The sequence below is a fragment of the Microchirus variegatus genome (assembly GCF_963457635.1).
Source record: "Microchirus variegatus genome assembly, chromosome: 1".
NCBI lineage: Eukaryota > Metazoa > Chordata > Actinopteri > Pleuronectiformes > Soleidae > Microchirus > Microchirus variegatus.
The window spans coordinates 24,271,891-24,287,529 of NC_139802.1; the positions used below are offsets into that span (position 1 = coordinate 24,271,891).

A 15,639-nucleotide genomic window follows, 5' to 3' on the forward strand; every position below is an offset into this window, starting at 1 on the left:
TAAAAAAAAAATAATAATTATCTGTGAGGTTAGTGAGGGTTGAAGGGAGCCAGGGAAGCAGTGCAGGAGGCGTGGTCTGGAAGTGAAATCTTACACAGAGTTGGGTAAGTTGTGTGAGGTACTCCAATCACTCACACCACACTTTAAGTGGTGGATAGAGAAAAGAAATTAAGCGGCAGCTCTGGGGTTTATAAAAGGGGGGAGTCTACAAGACAACAAGCCTCATGCTGATTGGACAGGGGGTTGACAAAAAGCTTGTTCCAGTGACTCAAGTGTGGACTGAGAAAGCCAGTGGCCAAATTTGAATGGTGTTTGACCAGAGAAGCAGACTAGCTCCACAGAGTTAAACTGGACAAAAAGACACCTTAGATAGCCATCGCTCCTAGGAAACTACAAGGATGTTTGTTGACACATTTTCTGTTGCTCTGCATAATGTCATCCTGATTATTGGTCTGATTGGTTGTAGGTCCATCCAATTGCATACAGAGGCATTTTCATCTATGTACATTGGTCATTCCTATTTGTATACTCAATATAAAATGAGACTGAGATGCAGTTTTGCATTAGCCAGGCTAGTTGAAGCCAGCATCCGAGTATTTCTCTGTCCAACTGCAAAACAAACAACACCACACAAAGCTTAAATTAAGCCCCACTGACTCGAAATCTGATCAAAAATTGACTAAAATGATAGGGTATATACAGCCTTGATGTACATAGCAATAACCTCGTTGTGACCTGAATTGTGCGACTTCCCTTTTTGCAGAGCGTATTTCCAACGTCACCCTGGAGGCAAAAGCAACCAACCTGGTGGAGTTCAATGACACTGCAATTCTCATGTGCTCAGTGTCTACGGGCTCCTCTCTGTCTTATGTTTGGCTGAAGGACAACCATGTGGTCACAGCTGGTGGTAACATACACCTCAGTGATGGAAATGCCACTCTAACCATTGACAGCGTGACCCAGTATGATCAAGGGCCATTTAATTGCAGAGTGGTCAATGGTATCAGCCATGAAACCAGTCCTTCTGTGTTTCTGAACATCAGCTGTGAGTTTCAACCAAGACAAACTCATAAATTCATAAAAACTTTTTTTTCAACAATTTTTTCATTAACCCCCAAAACACTTCCTTATTCCCTGTATTATTAGATGGTCCGAGCAACACAACAATGAATGTCATGCCCGTCCAAATGAACCACATCCACAGAACAGGATCTAATATCACACTGTCTTGCTCAACGAATACCAGCCCTTCAGCAACGACCGAGTGGATGGTCAACGGACAGAATCTACATAGATATGGTCCACAAATTTACCTCCGCAATGTTACAGAGGGCGACTCAGGAAATTACAAATGTGTATTTCACAACCCAGTCACGGACAGGTTCAGCAGTGCAAGTAGGACGATCTATGTTTTAGGTAAGGTTGGAAAAAAAAACATGTTTGGAGAATGAGCTTGTTTGCTGAGACTATGATGAAAGATAGATACCACACTTGTGATACGTTTGCTTGTTTAATATGGTACATGGTACGTTAGCTTAGCTTCACATTTTCAAGATAATAAAATAAGCCAAGCATTACCGTTAAAGTTCAACATTTCTGGCTGTATTTATTTGTATTATTCTTATTTTATTTTATTTTTTCGTCTAACAGCAAGATGAAGCAGTGGACATATTCTTAAAATGTAGAATTCTTAAGGAAGCTTGGATTTTGTTACATTAGCCTTTTGTTGAGTGGCTAAAATCAGTTTTTCCTTGTGTCCCTGCTGTGTGCAAATGCTCACACAGGATTGATTAAATGACAAAGAGCTAAAAAGTCTGCACACACTGCTCCCAGAACAATGCCTGGGCCTTTGCTTCAATTTTGTTTTCACTATGATGATCCTATAAATATATTTGTATATGTTGTATTTGTATATATAAGCAAACAATATATTGTTTTAATTACAAAACGTATTGCACGCTCCTCTTTTCATTCTGAATGCTAAGTTAAGCTAATCAGCTGCTGGTATAAGTATCAGGTATGACCATGGTATTGGTCTCATCTATCTCTCTGCAATTAGTGTAATTCCCAAAATATCACATTATACCTGTCATATTGATCCAGCCTTTCATAAATGTATGAAAGTAAGCTTTTCTTATCCATTCTCTTCCAGATCCACTAGAAGCAGTTGAAGTGAATAATACTGGTGGTCCTGCTATCCTTCATAAGTCTTTTTCTCTGCACTGCGACATGGTTGGATCTGTTGACAGAGTTCAGTGGTGGAAGAATGGGCAGCTGCTTATGCCTGACAATACAACCATGTTTAGTATGAACAACAAGACGTTGACTCTGAACCCAGTTCAACTTTCTGATAATGGAGATTATAAGTGTCAGGCTTTCAACTCTGTCAGCAACCTGACCAGCAGCCCTTACAGAGTTGAAGTAAACTGTGAGTATTTTATTTTCTGTTGTCTGTAGTCTGTCATTTAGTAGAGTCATCAAAGAATACAGTAGCTGCAGAAATGACAGTGAAATTGCTGATGTCACAGAACATTCTCAGTTCCCTGCAGAGTTCTGCATTGATTGAATGATGTATGGCCATAATGTGACCAGGAATTTTAATTGATAATAATTAATTTAAACGGACTGTCGAAATTAAATGTTACCATTTAATGGTAACATTTAATTTAAAAAAAACAGCCATTCTTTTCCAAGTCGATGCAATACGCTACAAGTACAAGGCATGACGGTCTTTTTTTTGTATAGTCAGTGACCATCGGTTGATTTCAGAAAAAAATAGATTTCAGACAAAATGTGAGATACATAGTATCTTCTTTGTTGCTGTTTCAATGATCTTTATTGCAGTGATAGCTGTAATAAAGTTATTTAATACAGATTTTTAACTTCAAATAAAAAAGCATTTCACTGACTTGCACTTTTATGATAATATTCCTGTCTGTAGATGGGCCAGGAATGCCAACTATCATGGGACCAACACTGGTGAAGGCAGGAACTAACGTGACATTCAGCTGTAATGCTGAATCACATCCTCCCAGCCACTACATGTGGTATTTCAGTGATATGTTAGTGGCCACTACAGCCGTGTATGTAACACTCCCTCTGACTGAAGATAAGAGTGGGATGTACACCTGCCAAGCCTACAACAACATCACCGGCAGAAACGAGACAAAACACACTATGCTAACTGTTGTCGGTGAGATTTGTGTGGCCAGTTTGATGTTTCCCATTTCTTCATGTGACTCAAGAGACAGCTAAACTCTGCTTTGTTTCAGACCCAATAACACAAGTTCACATAGAATCATCAACGGATTATCCCAGAGAAGGTTATGTGTATATGCTAACATGCAACGTGACCGGACCTGCTGATCATGTTTATTGGATGAAATATTATGAGGAAATAAATGATACTGGAGGAATTTATATCCATAACCATACAATCATGTTCAACCCACTGGACCGCAATGACACTGGACACTACAAGTGCATGGCAGTGAATGCTGTTGGAAATATGACCAGCCCGAGTTACAACGTCCTTGTGAACTGTGAGTAGAACATTTAAGGATTGTTCTTCAATTATGGTCCAACTGGTCTGGAAAATGTTAGAAAATCTAACACATATTTTGAGGAATATTTTGATATGTTTATTATGTGTAGAAGCACTGTCTTATAGTGGCTGTGAATAAATTATGTAGATAATGTAAAATATTTGGCATTTGTATCTAGCATTCAGAGGAAAGCATCATTTCCATCACACCTTTTGTGGTGTGAGGGTGTTAACAGGTGTTTTCATGTATCCAAATGTTATTTATTCTCAGGATTTTAAACATAATATGTTCCCATTGTTTAGATGACAAATACCGTTTAATTGTTTAACAAAAGTCTTTTAGTTTCTTACATGACACAATCATGACTTTTCCAACACCAGAAATGAAGTGTAAGCATACACACTTTCAAAAATATAAAATATTATTAGCGTGACTGTTATTTTTTTATGAATTGTATGCAGAAAATAAGTATTGTGATATAGATGATATTGCGTGGTGGAAAAGACTACTGCATGTGTTGAAAATTATGTAACAAATAGCGTTGCTGGGTGTGTTGACAGGGTTCACATTTATTATCCCTGACACAAAGTAACATCACTTTTGAAAACCTTGTTGTTTAAACTTAAGCCATAAATGCATAGTCAATTATTACTGATTATAATAATATCCTTATAGACAATATCACAAGCCTAACAATACTTTAAAAAAGTGTTTACATTAGTGACACATTTTCATCAATGTTGGTTTTATATAGTGTAACCCAATGGATATCAAACCTTTTTATTCCACTTGGCATAAAACCACCTGAGAAAATACTATTATTTGATTATTGCCATCGTTAAAATACAGTTCTGTAAATAGGCCCAACAAAGCTGGGGCCTCATGTATAAAAGAGTGTGCTGCTTTCATACTGAAAGAGGGCGTACTCACAAAATTTGAGTATGTACGCAAAGAAATTCTCAGATTTATAAAACCTGTCCTGCGCACCTTATGGGGCCTCATGTACAAAGACTTGCGTGGATTTCCTACTAAATCTTGGCGTACGCCGAAACCCAGAAACTGTCGTACGCACAAATAAATTCAGATGTAACAAAGTGTGCGTACGCATGGATCCAAGCAGGTTCCTTTGTACATCCCAAATCAACGTGGAATTGAGCGCACATGCAGAGGTGCCAAAATCCTCCCTGTCCACGCCTCCATTTACATATGCAAATCAATTTAAATAGGCCCTGAGATTCAGCTCTTTGATCAAATAACAATGAATAAAGGAAAGAAAAGGAACAGAATTTGAATTGAACAATCGGGGGCTTGCTAGAAAGCTCTGTAGCTCTAATTTCACCAGCAGAAAATAAAGAAAAACAAAAACATGATATTTGAATGCGCACATGCCCAAATGTGCATTGCGCTTGTTTACATACGGGACAAGTAAAATAAACTATTATAAACTATTTACTCACCCAGAAGCCACCCATCCTGCACTGTGACAGCCTCCAGCCTGTTCCCACCATGCTGTTAGTCACAATGAACCAGACCACCTTGCCACGATGTTGGTTAGCTGCTTTTGCGCATCACATATGAATTGACAATTGATGGAATTATTATTTTCCTATTAACCTATTAAAATATTGTACTCAAGTAAAAGTACCAATACTTTGATGAAATATTACTCAAGTAGAAGTAAAAAGTAGTTCATTTGAAATGTACTTAAAGTAAAAGTTACTTAGTTACTTTACGTGGGGTGTGAGGGTAGTAGAAATATGACAAGGGATCAGAAATCCAAAACTATTTTGGATCCAAAACTATTCAGGATATTACGTCACTTTTGGCCACGCCCTCTATTTTCACGCGCCAGTGCTGGTGCCAATCACATCATCATTTGTCTGGTTTTACTCAGTACAATACTTGAGTCAATACATACTCAAGTAAAATACAAAATCCTGATTTTAAATTGTACTTAAAAAAATAAAAAAAAATACACAAAAAAGGTATTCAATACAATAACTTGAGTAAATGTATTTTGTTACTTTCTACCTCTGCACTTTTATAGCAATGTGCGTGCAGTCAATAGCTCTGAAACTGGAAACCGGCTCTCGCTGAAAATTGTGCTTTAATGTTGGCCTGTTTAACAGCATTGTATGGGAATTTGATGTACCTGGATGACATTCGGATGATTCCGTCCCACACAGCTGGGACACTCCTGACCGAAATCGGCTTATGAGCCAATTATCATAATTTTCAAGTAAATCCTCGCGAGTATAACCTAAATACTCGCTCACGTCGGATTGCCCCATTTGCAAGGTGTTGATTGTTCCTAAGTGTGTCTCTGATGTGCACATCACTCTGATGACTACTGTTTTCACATTGTAAACAGTTCCCGAGCGTTACCACTAAGTGTCGCCAAAGGAACAATAGCTGTAGAAACGTGCGTACGCCAGCCATGAAGTTGGCGTGGGCACCGCACATTTCCACGGTCATTTCACGTTTCTGAACGTGAGCGTGGAAAAGGACGTACGCCACGTATTTGTGCGTACACAACCTTTGTACATGAGGCCCCTTCTCTGTATACATCCCATCAAACGTGAAACTGAGCACAGGTGAATGAGTAACACACCATGCCCTCGTTCCACCTACAAATATACAAATGACTCTAAAACGCACTCTCTGACGCCTCCTTCCTGAAGAACAATGACAACGCATTAATTTATGTGATGTATACATTTGAAGAAAAAATATTATTATTATTTTTATTTTATTTTTTGGAATTAGATATAAACACGACAGAACTAAATGTGAGGGTCACTGCCGGCTGCTCTCATATTATTATTTATCATATTAATAAATAAAAAAACTGGCTGGGCATTGATAGTTGATCCTGTGAGTGTTGTTTTTCTGATGTAACGTGTTTGTTTAGACATGACTTATCCATTTTAGCTGAATTTACAGATTATTTCAACAATCTATAAATGTGTGTGATAGAGCTCATGGACTTACTGTATAATGATTCATTACTGTCACTGATTGTGTTGTGGACGCTGGGGAGGGAGGAAGAGGGAGGAAGAAGATGCCAGTGTGCCGCTGTCTCCAGCGGCTGATGAGCATGCACCTGCATCAGCTGTCTTTTCTGATGAAAGGCGTATACCGTCTTTTTGTGCGTATGGTTTGAGAACCATGGGTGTAGGGCATCAAGCAAAGTTACTAGAGTTACTAGGTCAGGCGTAACAGCTTGTACCTATGTTCCCCGGGTCCTATGTTCCCCGTTTTTCTCAAAAAAGGTCCCCACTTTGTATGTGACAGGGGAACATGGGACCCTTTTTTTGAAAAAGGGTAGGGTAATATGGCGAGGGAGCAGAGCGACCGAGCAGAGGCGGGTTGGTGAGGAGCGGAGAATTCGAAAACTTTAGGTAAAAACGGGGCATTCTGAGGCTTTATGAAGGACCATTGTGGTGACTCATGAAGTAAGGGCAAGTAACTCAAAATGCGCAAGTTACCACATTCGCAGAACATTACAGAACTCTGTATTACAGAAAATATGTACTTTGGGAAGCAGCTGAGGGAACACATGAATCTAATTGTGTTGTTATGGCAGGGACTGTGTGTACTTACCTCACTAAAGTCAAGGCACTGCAATTATAGTATATTATATTGTAGAGTGTGCCCCCTCATCTGGTGCAGCGCACCTGCACTGTGGCTTCTCTCTCTCCTGTGTTGTGCGTCGCTGCTGCGCTCTGCGCTCTGCGCTTCTCCTCTAAGCAGGCTCTCCGTATCCAGCACAGACTGGATCATTTCTCTACACACAGTTTTATCTCTACATCCTAAAATAATCTTTATGACAAGGATCGAGTACAGTCGCAACTCTTAACACCGCACTTTTCATTATCATTATCTATTTGTAGAAGAGCTTTAGTTGAGCTGTAATTAAGGGAATAACCGATTAATCAGATGAGCTGATGTCTTTAGTTAACTGTGAGCAGCACCGATGTGTGGTGTCTGTCGCTAGGCAACCGTGACAGCAGCAATCGCACAGAGCACCGGAGCCGGGGCGGCCGGTATCCTGCGTAGATCCAGCCACGACAATTTTGCTGGCCTTAGTATTCCCTGTGTTTTATTTTCATCTTTATCTAGTGTTGATGTGTGTGTGACAGGCATGTGGATTGGATATTCAAGGAAATACGGAGCAAATCGCAACATTTAATTGCCAAATTAAGGACGATTCTGTATTTTATGGGACGGGTGGCAACCCTAATAACGGCAGCTAGTTTGTCAGCAGAGTAACTAACAACTACGAACAGCAGCTAGTTTGTCAAACAAGAGCTAACAAATCTAACAGTGGCTTGTTTGTCAGCAGACTAACTAACAACCGCTAACAACTGCTAACAATGGCTAGTTTCAGTAGATTAACATCTGTCAAAATTAATTAAAAGCTAATATATGGGATTGCCTTCATATTTGAGGTGGCATAGGTGTGTGATGTGCAGGCCCCCAAATGCTCTTGCCTCTGATATACAAAGTAAGAACCTAATGTCTCCTTTGTTATTCCAGTTGGACCAGGCATTCCCAAGATTCATGGGCCGGCATTTGTTGAGACAGGACAATATGCAACCTTCAACTGTTCTGCCATGTCAGTGCCTCTCAGTCAGTTCAGCTGGTGGTTCAATGGAACTGAGGTGGCCAATACCTCAGTGTATACAACTGAAATTTTGACTTTAAACATGAGTGGAGAATACACCTGTATGGCATACAATCATGTGATGGGAAAGAACAGCACAGATTCTAAGACGGTCACAGTTATCGGTGAGAAAAAAAAAAAAATTGAAAGGTTTTGTTTGACTGCATGAATGAAGATATGTGTATGTGTAATCATTGTTGTAACACTGCTCTCTAAGTTGACTGTGATTTGTTTCTCCAGAGGCCATAGAGTCAGTGAGGATCCACAACTACACACTTCCAATCGATTCTGAAAACTTCACCCTCAGCTGTGAAGTTACTGGACCCTATGACGCCATCTACTGGACAAAAGATGACACACTCCTCAATATGAACACTTCTGCCTCTGACAGAAGTTCACACATGAGCGACCACAGTGTCAACAACACACTTCTCTTCACTCCAGTGACCACTGACAATGATGGCACATATCAGTGTTTCGCTACCAATAAGGCTGCTCATCATGGAAGTCAAAAATACAAGCTCCTGGTCAACTGTGAGTGTTAAAGGAGACTAAAACAGGCAGAAAAAAATAGAGTTTTATTATTAAGTATAGCTTTCACCCGTCCATGCAGAGCCACACATAGAGCCAAACAACCATTCAGTGTCACTTGCACCTACAGTCTTTTTAGAGTGACCAATTTACCTAATCCTCATATTACATGTTTTTGGACTGTGGGAGGTCGGTGAATGTAGCCCGTGGCAAGACGTATTTCCAAATTTCACAAATTCAATCTGATTTTAAACATTTTAGTCTAGTGTACTTTTTGCTCAGGTATTTTTATGTACAGTAGTTACTATAGTATTTTTTCATCACATTGCTTAGGTTGTGCTGAAAAGACACTCTTTATTGAACATTCTTATAGCCTCTGTATGTTTAAACATAGTAATGGAATATAAGCAGCCAAAATGCTCTGTGTTCTAAGGGTTAATATTGTCATGTTGACGTTACAGTCATGACCAACTCTCTCTCGCTCTCGCCCTCTCTGTGTGTGTGTGTGTGTGTGTGTGTGTGTGTGTGTGTGTGTAGATGGCCCACTGAGTGTCAGCATCACTGGTCCAAGTTCAGCGAAACCAGGAGTCAGTGTGTCACTGACATGTTCTGCTGATTCTCGACCAGCTTGTGACTTCTACTGGTTCTTCAATTACACAACAGAGGTTGTAGACGTTGGCTCTGTTATCACTTTCCCTGCAGCTAAAGTGAGCTACACGTGTAAGGCGAGAAACCCTGTGACCAACATCACAAAGTACAAAACTCTAACCCTTTCTGTCTCTGGTGAGTGAGCTTTTTATCTCCTCGGTGCTGTGTACTTTCAACAGTTTTGCAATGATGTTCTTCAATTGTTTTGTGTTTAGTAATATCAAAAACAGTGAAATGAGTCCAAACGTACATGAACAACACTATTAACCTAATGTATGAAATGTATGCATTATTAAGCATTTAATAACACAATACTAATAACCAAATGTATTTTATTATAAAATATTTCAAGCACATACATTTATATTTAGTATTCTGTCTATATCATCTCACTAGTGATGGGATCGGCCGTTTATTTGTGTGTACTGATTCACTTGAATCAGTTCATTAAAATGATTTGTTCAAAAGATTCGTTCACCGAATCGTTCAGTGCTAAGCAGGAGCCCAGTGCCCTGCTACGTGACTCACCTCTTCCCTGAGTGCAGTACGTTCGCGCCACAGGTCAGTGAGCGAGTGACAGCGCGGACGAGATTTATGTCCTCAGCGACAGTTCACCAGCTCTCTGTGTGTCAGTTCGTTCCTCAGCCACAGTACACCTGCACTCTGTGTCAGTTTGTTCGCGAGATTCACGTACACAGCCACAGTTCACCAGCTCTCTGTGTGTCAGTTCGTTCTCAGTTCGTTCTCAGTTCGTTCGCGAGATTCCCGTCCACAGCCACAGTTCACCAGCTCTCTGTGAATCATGACTGAGTCAGTGACTGACAGCGCTAACGAATCACAGCAGCACAGCAGACCCAGTTCTTCTTACTAGTCACTCCCTCCGTTGGCTGGCGCCGTTTGCCGAAGATTCACGAGTGAGTGACGCCGCCGGCGAACGACTTCACGAGTGATTCACTAAAACGCGGCAGTTCCACTCCCGGCCGCCACGATCGCTGCTGAGCTCAACTGAACTAAGAAAGGAACGAATCAGTTCATGAAGTGATCCCAATCAGTTCGTTCACTCAAAAGATTTGTTGTTTCGAACGAATCATTCATGACACAAAATTACATCTCACTGGCAGCTGTGCCTCGGCCACATGTCATGTGTTTAAAGCCATGGTTTCATTGTAACATGATATTAGGTGGTGGGCCATATGTAATTGTTTGGGGACACCAGTTTTATACCTCTGCTTTAATTGAAGTCACTTTCTTCCATAATTTGGTTCGAAAGAAAACCTTTTTTTTTTTACATTGCGATAAAATCTTAAAGTTATAGTTGCAATGGGAGGAGTTAAACATTGAGAATGTTTAAGTCACCTGCATTATTAACAATAACCCTGAAAATGGAAATGAACAATAATCAAATGTGAGAGCATTTTATTGCAGTTCCCAATAATACAATCGGAAACCATTTAAACCATTTAATTATTTGATTATTGAAAAACAAAAATGATATTCAATACAGAAAACATAGAACTATTGCTGCAGAATTAAAGGGTAACTAAATCCCCCTCCCTTGTGAGGGTAACACTGCCCAATGTCAATTCTTGACAAAGGACAAGAAGTTGTCTGAGAGCAGATTGAAGGAGAGGAGGAAGGAGGGAGAGGGTGGAGCAGTGCAGAGGGTGTTGTTGTGTGAGGTTCTCATTGAGAGGAGCCTCTCAGTTGCTCACACCATGCAGTGGAGAGAGAAAGACTACAAAGGGACAGTTCTGGCATTCATAAAAGGTGACATATGATGAAGCAAGCTGTCAAAAGTCATGGCAGACATACAGAAAAACTTAACTTCATCAATTTCCCTTATCAGCAACACCAACTTCAATTTCAGGTCAAGCACAACAGAATAACCACTTCAGTGGTTGTCATGTTTATTGACGCCTGTCACTTGGCTCTCGCCACTGCCCTCTAAGGAAAATATTGCTTAACAGCCATACCAATGTAAAAAAGATGCTCGGATGTATATAAGGTAGCTACGGAGATAATGAAATAAAGACTTTTGATGCAGTAGCTGGTGATTGATCAGAGAGGGCAGTCGATACACCGATATTTATCACATGTATAATTTCAGAACTTCACACTAAACTGTGAAGATTTGCATCTGGATCAACAAATAATATTTAGTAGATACACATACGCTGGTTTACACTGAAAAACGAATGGTTTAGGCTTATTTATTTACATTCAATTTATCTGCATTTTATTTTATTCAACTTCCTCTCCCTCTCTCCCTCAGGTCACGCCTCTGCCCTCCACTTCTCATCTGAAGTTGGTCTGACATTGATGAGTTTGTTTGCTTTGCTTTTGCCTCTGTTGTTCACCTGAATCCTCTCAGATGCCTCCTGCTCCCTCTACACTCGATAAAACAGTCTCACTGTAAAAATGAAAGGGCAGGAGTCGATATTATGACATATATATTATGTAATAAACATGCCGACATTGGTATGGTATTACTTCACTGCCTGCTTTGAGCTAGATAGCTTGATTATTGTAGTATTTGGCGTTGTCACTGTTGTCATCTATACATGTTTTATCACACTTTGATTCATTGTACTTATATATAGTAATTTAAAAAAACTATCAGTATATTCACTTTTGTGGAGACTTTAAAATGTTGTCTTTTAGTCGTTAGCACTTTTTTGTTTGTATTCCAAGAAAATTGTATGAGAGTGAACATGTATGTGTGTGTGTGTGCGTGCGTGTGTGGAAAGCTTTGCAGTGTTGTTCATATGGGGACACTGGGACTCATCTTCATGGCCTCACCACCTTTATTTGCTCTGATAAACCTGCTGCACTTCTTCAGGTTCTTTGTGTTTTCCCGCTGACACAGCATTTTCACTGGATCATTTCATAGATAGAGAGACAGAAGAAAATAATGTCCATTAAGTTCACTGTGCAATATATAATTAAATACTATTAAAATGCATAATCAATGTATTCAACACTTTTCTTTTCACCTTTCCATGTCCATCATGAAATTTAAACTAGGTCAGTGCTTTCCAATGTGTGGGCTGCAGCCCACTGGTGGGGGCATTGGCAGTATTGCAGGTGGGCAAATTGGAAATGTATAAAAATTCCTATATTTGCAAAATTCACTGAAACTTATATGATTTGTTCTTGAGAAACATTTTAATAAACATATTCAAATTAAAAACATGTCTCACTTTGTTATTTACATTTGAATGTGTTGTAATTACAGTATATGGACACTTTGCATCTCAGTCAAAGTAGTAGTCTTGGGTCTTGGACATGTTAAACCAATTTTGTCAGTGGCTAAACATTTAGGGCCCTAAAAACCTCTGAATTGTAATAATGCTTCTCCATTAATAACTCACATTTTCTGTGTTTGCCTCTGCGTTTGGCCAACTGCTGACAAAGGCAGCGTGCAGTTACCATCTCACTTCCTTTACCTGGGTGACCCAGATGCAAAAAAGGACAAAAGAATTGGATGGATTAAAACATTTCCCCTTCAGTAGTTCTCAGGCTCTGATTTCATCTGATGCATCAATGAATACATGTGCGTGGCTTACTGTAAGTCCTGATAACATCGACTTCACCTCTACAGTAACACCCTCTCCTGTGCTGTCTCCTTGTTGTTGGTGGTCTGTTGTCTGCTGTTGTCAGTAATTCTTCTACAGCAGAGGCTACAAAACAAACACACTTAATATAAAACTTAGACTTAACTGAACAACAATATTACAAAACTGAAAACTTAAAAGGGATAATTCCGTTTTGACACATATGCTCACTGTCTCTGAAAACATTGTGGCCACTTGTGGCACACCCATAAAAATTAGACAGGCTTTTCCAAACAACTAAGTCACGTAGACCAATGTCCATAGAATAAAAAAACTGTGTGTCACAAAGGTAAACCCAAACAAGGGATTTCAATAGCCAAATGTAAAAATAACACATTTGAATTTACAGATGGAGGCAGCAGTGGATCAACAGCTCCTGTATTCTGTGATTTTAAGAGAAAAAAAAAATAAATAAAACTGAACCAACCCTTTAATCACTTACCATTAGTGGATGATGTGCTGATAGTCAAAGGCTGGCTGTGTTTCTCATGAGCACCTTTGAAAGAATAAAACAAATCATTGTAGTACTATTGTAAATATACTGTTACAGCTCAGTCAAATGGTGATACAGTGTTCAGTACCTTGGCTGTGTTCAATGAACATGAGCAGAACAAGAACCAGCAGCAGAAACATCTTTGATCCCATGCTGTAGTGAAACACCAGTGTGATTTATCCAGGAAACGATATCCTGCATGTGCAGAAGCCTGTTGGGAATGAAATGGTGGCATTCATGCTTTTATACAGCTTGGTGTTGATGTCTGAAAGTGAGATGTGGTGCAGTCATCCACTGCCAGGTACATGAAGCACGTCCTGCACAACCAGCACCTGTACAGTGGGTGGTTGTGAACAATGGGGAGGTTGTACCTTTGCCAATAAATCTGATTGTGAATTTGAGTAATGACTCCCTGTCGTGGGAAGGTGTGGGACCCACATCATACCTTTGTCTCAAACAGTGCTGGCCCAACCCTTTATGGTGCCTGTTGCATCTTCAAAAAAAAAAAAAGAAATATTTTTAATTTATGGATATTTTACTTCCTTTACTGAACCACTTGCAGCATGATACATGAAAACTCTGTCACGTCTACATGACTCTCGGCATATTCTTCTGACTTAACATAGACGTTGACCTCTATAATGGAATCGCATTAAAAACCACGTAACCGCAGTTTCATGCAGCTGTGCAGTGATAGCTCCGCCCATGTTGAATAGGTACTATTTTTGTAGTGGATTGACCCGGGTCGTCGCTCATTGCACGGACGCACAGTCCATGTTTTTAACATCCATAGGTGTATGCTTGGTGAATGTTATTTGGCGTAACATGTTGTAGTATTTCCGGTTCAGGGTCACTGTTGAATATGGGGGTCGTACCTATGTTCCCCGATCGGGGAGCATCTGACCTTTTTTTTTTTTTCTTTAAAGGGTCCTATATTCCCTGTTTTTCCCAAAAAAAGGTTATATGTTCCCCGCTTTGTATGTGACAGGGGAACATATGACAATTTTTCAACAGAAAGGTCCTATATTCCCCACTTTACCTGGGGAACATAGGACACTTAGGGTCACATACAAAGCGGGGAACATAGAACCCAGGAAATATAGGTACAGCCCCTTGTATATGGAGCTGTTCTCGGTCAAGCTTCAATGGTTCTCGGTCAAGGAGCCACTGAAGCAGCTCAGCATATTCAACAGTGACACGGAACCGGAAGTACTACAACACGTTACGCAAAATAACATTCACCAAGCATACACCTATAGATGTTAAAAACACGGACTGTGTGTCCGTGCAATGAGTGACATCCCTGGGCATTTTTTTTTTCGTTTTGAGTAAATGTTTTTAATAGGTTTTGTGCTCTTGTTTTTGTGGATTTGTGTTTCCGTTTCGACATGCATTTCCGTTGTGAGTGTTCCGTGTTTTTGTGATGTCTGCTTTAGTGTTTGCGTTTTTTGATAGGTGTTTCTGTTTTGAGTTAATGTTTTTATGTTTTGTGTTTTGTGATTTGCGATTTGCATTTGTGTTTTTTATTTGCGTTGTGTTTTTTGATTTGTGTTTGTGATTTGCGTTTGTGTTTTGCACCTCAGGGCCACCATAAGAATGAGAGCAAATGTATAAACACCTAAAAGACGTATGGCTCTGTTCTGATTCAATCTGGTTCTGTCCCAAATAAAAAGCTTCTTTCACTTGTTTGAATCTCTAAATCTCTTTTACTGAAATAGATGATTTGTGTTTTACTTCATCTTACTTTACCTCCATCTATGACACCAGATTTTAAATAGTTTTAGCACATTTTGCCTCAATGCATTTTATAGTTTATGTTAAACACTAAGAATCGCCTTGTCATAAACATTCTATAATGTGCTCTGTGTAGTATAGTCTTGGTCTTATACTCGTGTTGCTGAGGCTCGATGAAGGTTAAAGCAAAGTGAGACTTGTTTTTCTTTCTCAAATTTCACAAATTCCTTGAACGCCTTCAATCATGACTCAGACAAAACAAACCCAGTCAACAAAAAGCAGTTTCAATCTCTTGAGGAAAAAACATGTATATATGTATATGCATGTATACAGTCTGTACTCTAGTGCAGCCTTCCCTGGTGGAGGGTCGTGACCCAACAGTGGGTCCCAGATGTGTGCATGAAAAAT

At 39.7% G+C, this 15,639-nt stretch overlaps 1 protein-coding gene across 1 annotated transcript in view; it reads left to right on the plus strand.

Moving 5' to 3' along the window:
• Positions 1 to 15,091, plus strand: part of LOC310932259 (hemicentin-1-like) — a gene marked incomplete at both ends in the record, with an annotated part of 32,620 nt that extends 17,529 nt beyond the window's left edge. The window contains 9 exons of the mRNA XM_083895552.1: positions 764 to 1,045; positions 1,147 to 1,395; positions 2,153 to 2,428; positions 2,942 to 3,193; positions 3,273 to 3,542; positions 8,085 to 8,336; positions 8,452 to 8,745; positions 9,370 to 9,525; positions 15,081 to 15,091. Coding sequence (XP_083751678.1) covers positions 764 to 1,045; positions 1,147 to 1,395; positions 2,153 to 2,428; positions 2,942 to 3,193; positions 3,273 to 3,542; positions 8,085 to 8,336; positions 8,452 to 8,745; positions 9,370 to 9,525; positions 15,081 to 15,091 — 2,042 coding nt within the window. The remainder of the gene's footprint in view (positions 1 to 763; positions 1,046 to 1,146; positions 1,396 to 2,152; positions 2,429 to 2,941; positions 3,194 to 3,272; positions 3,543 to 8,084; positions 8,337 to 8,451; positions 8,746 to 9,369; positions 9,526 to 15,080) is intronic.
• Between the last annotated feature and the right edge of the window lie 548 nt (positions 15,092 to 15,639).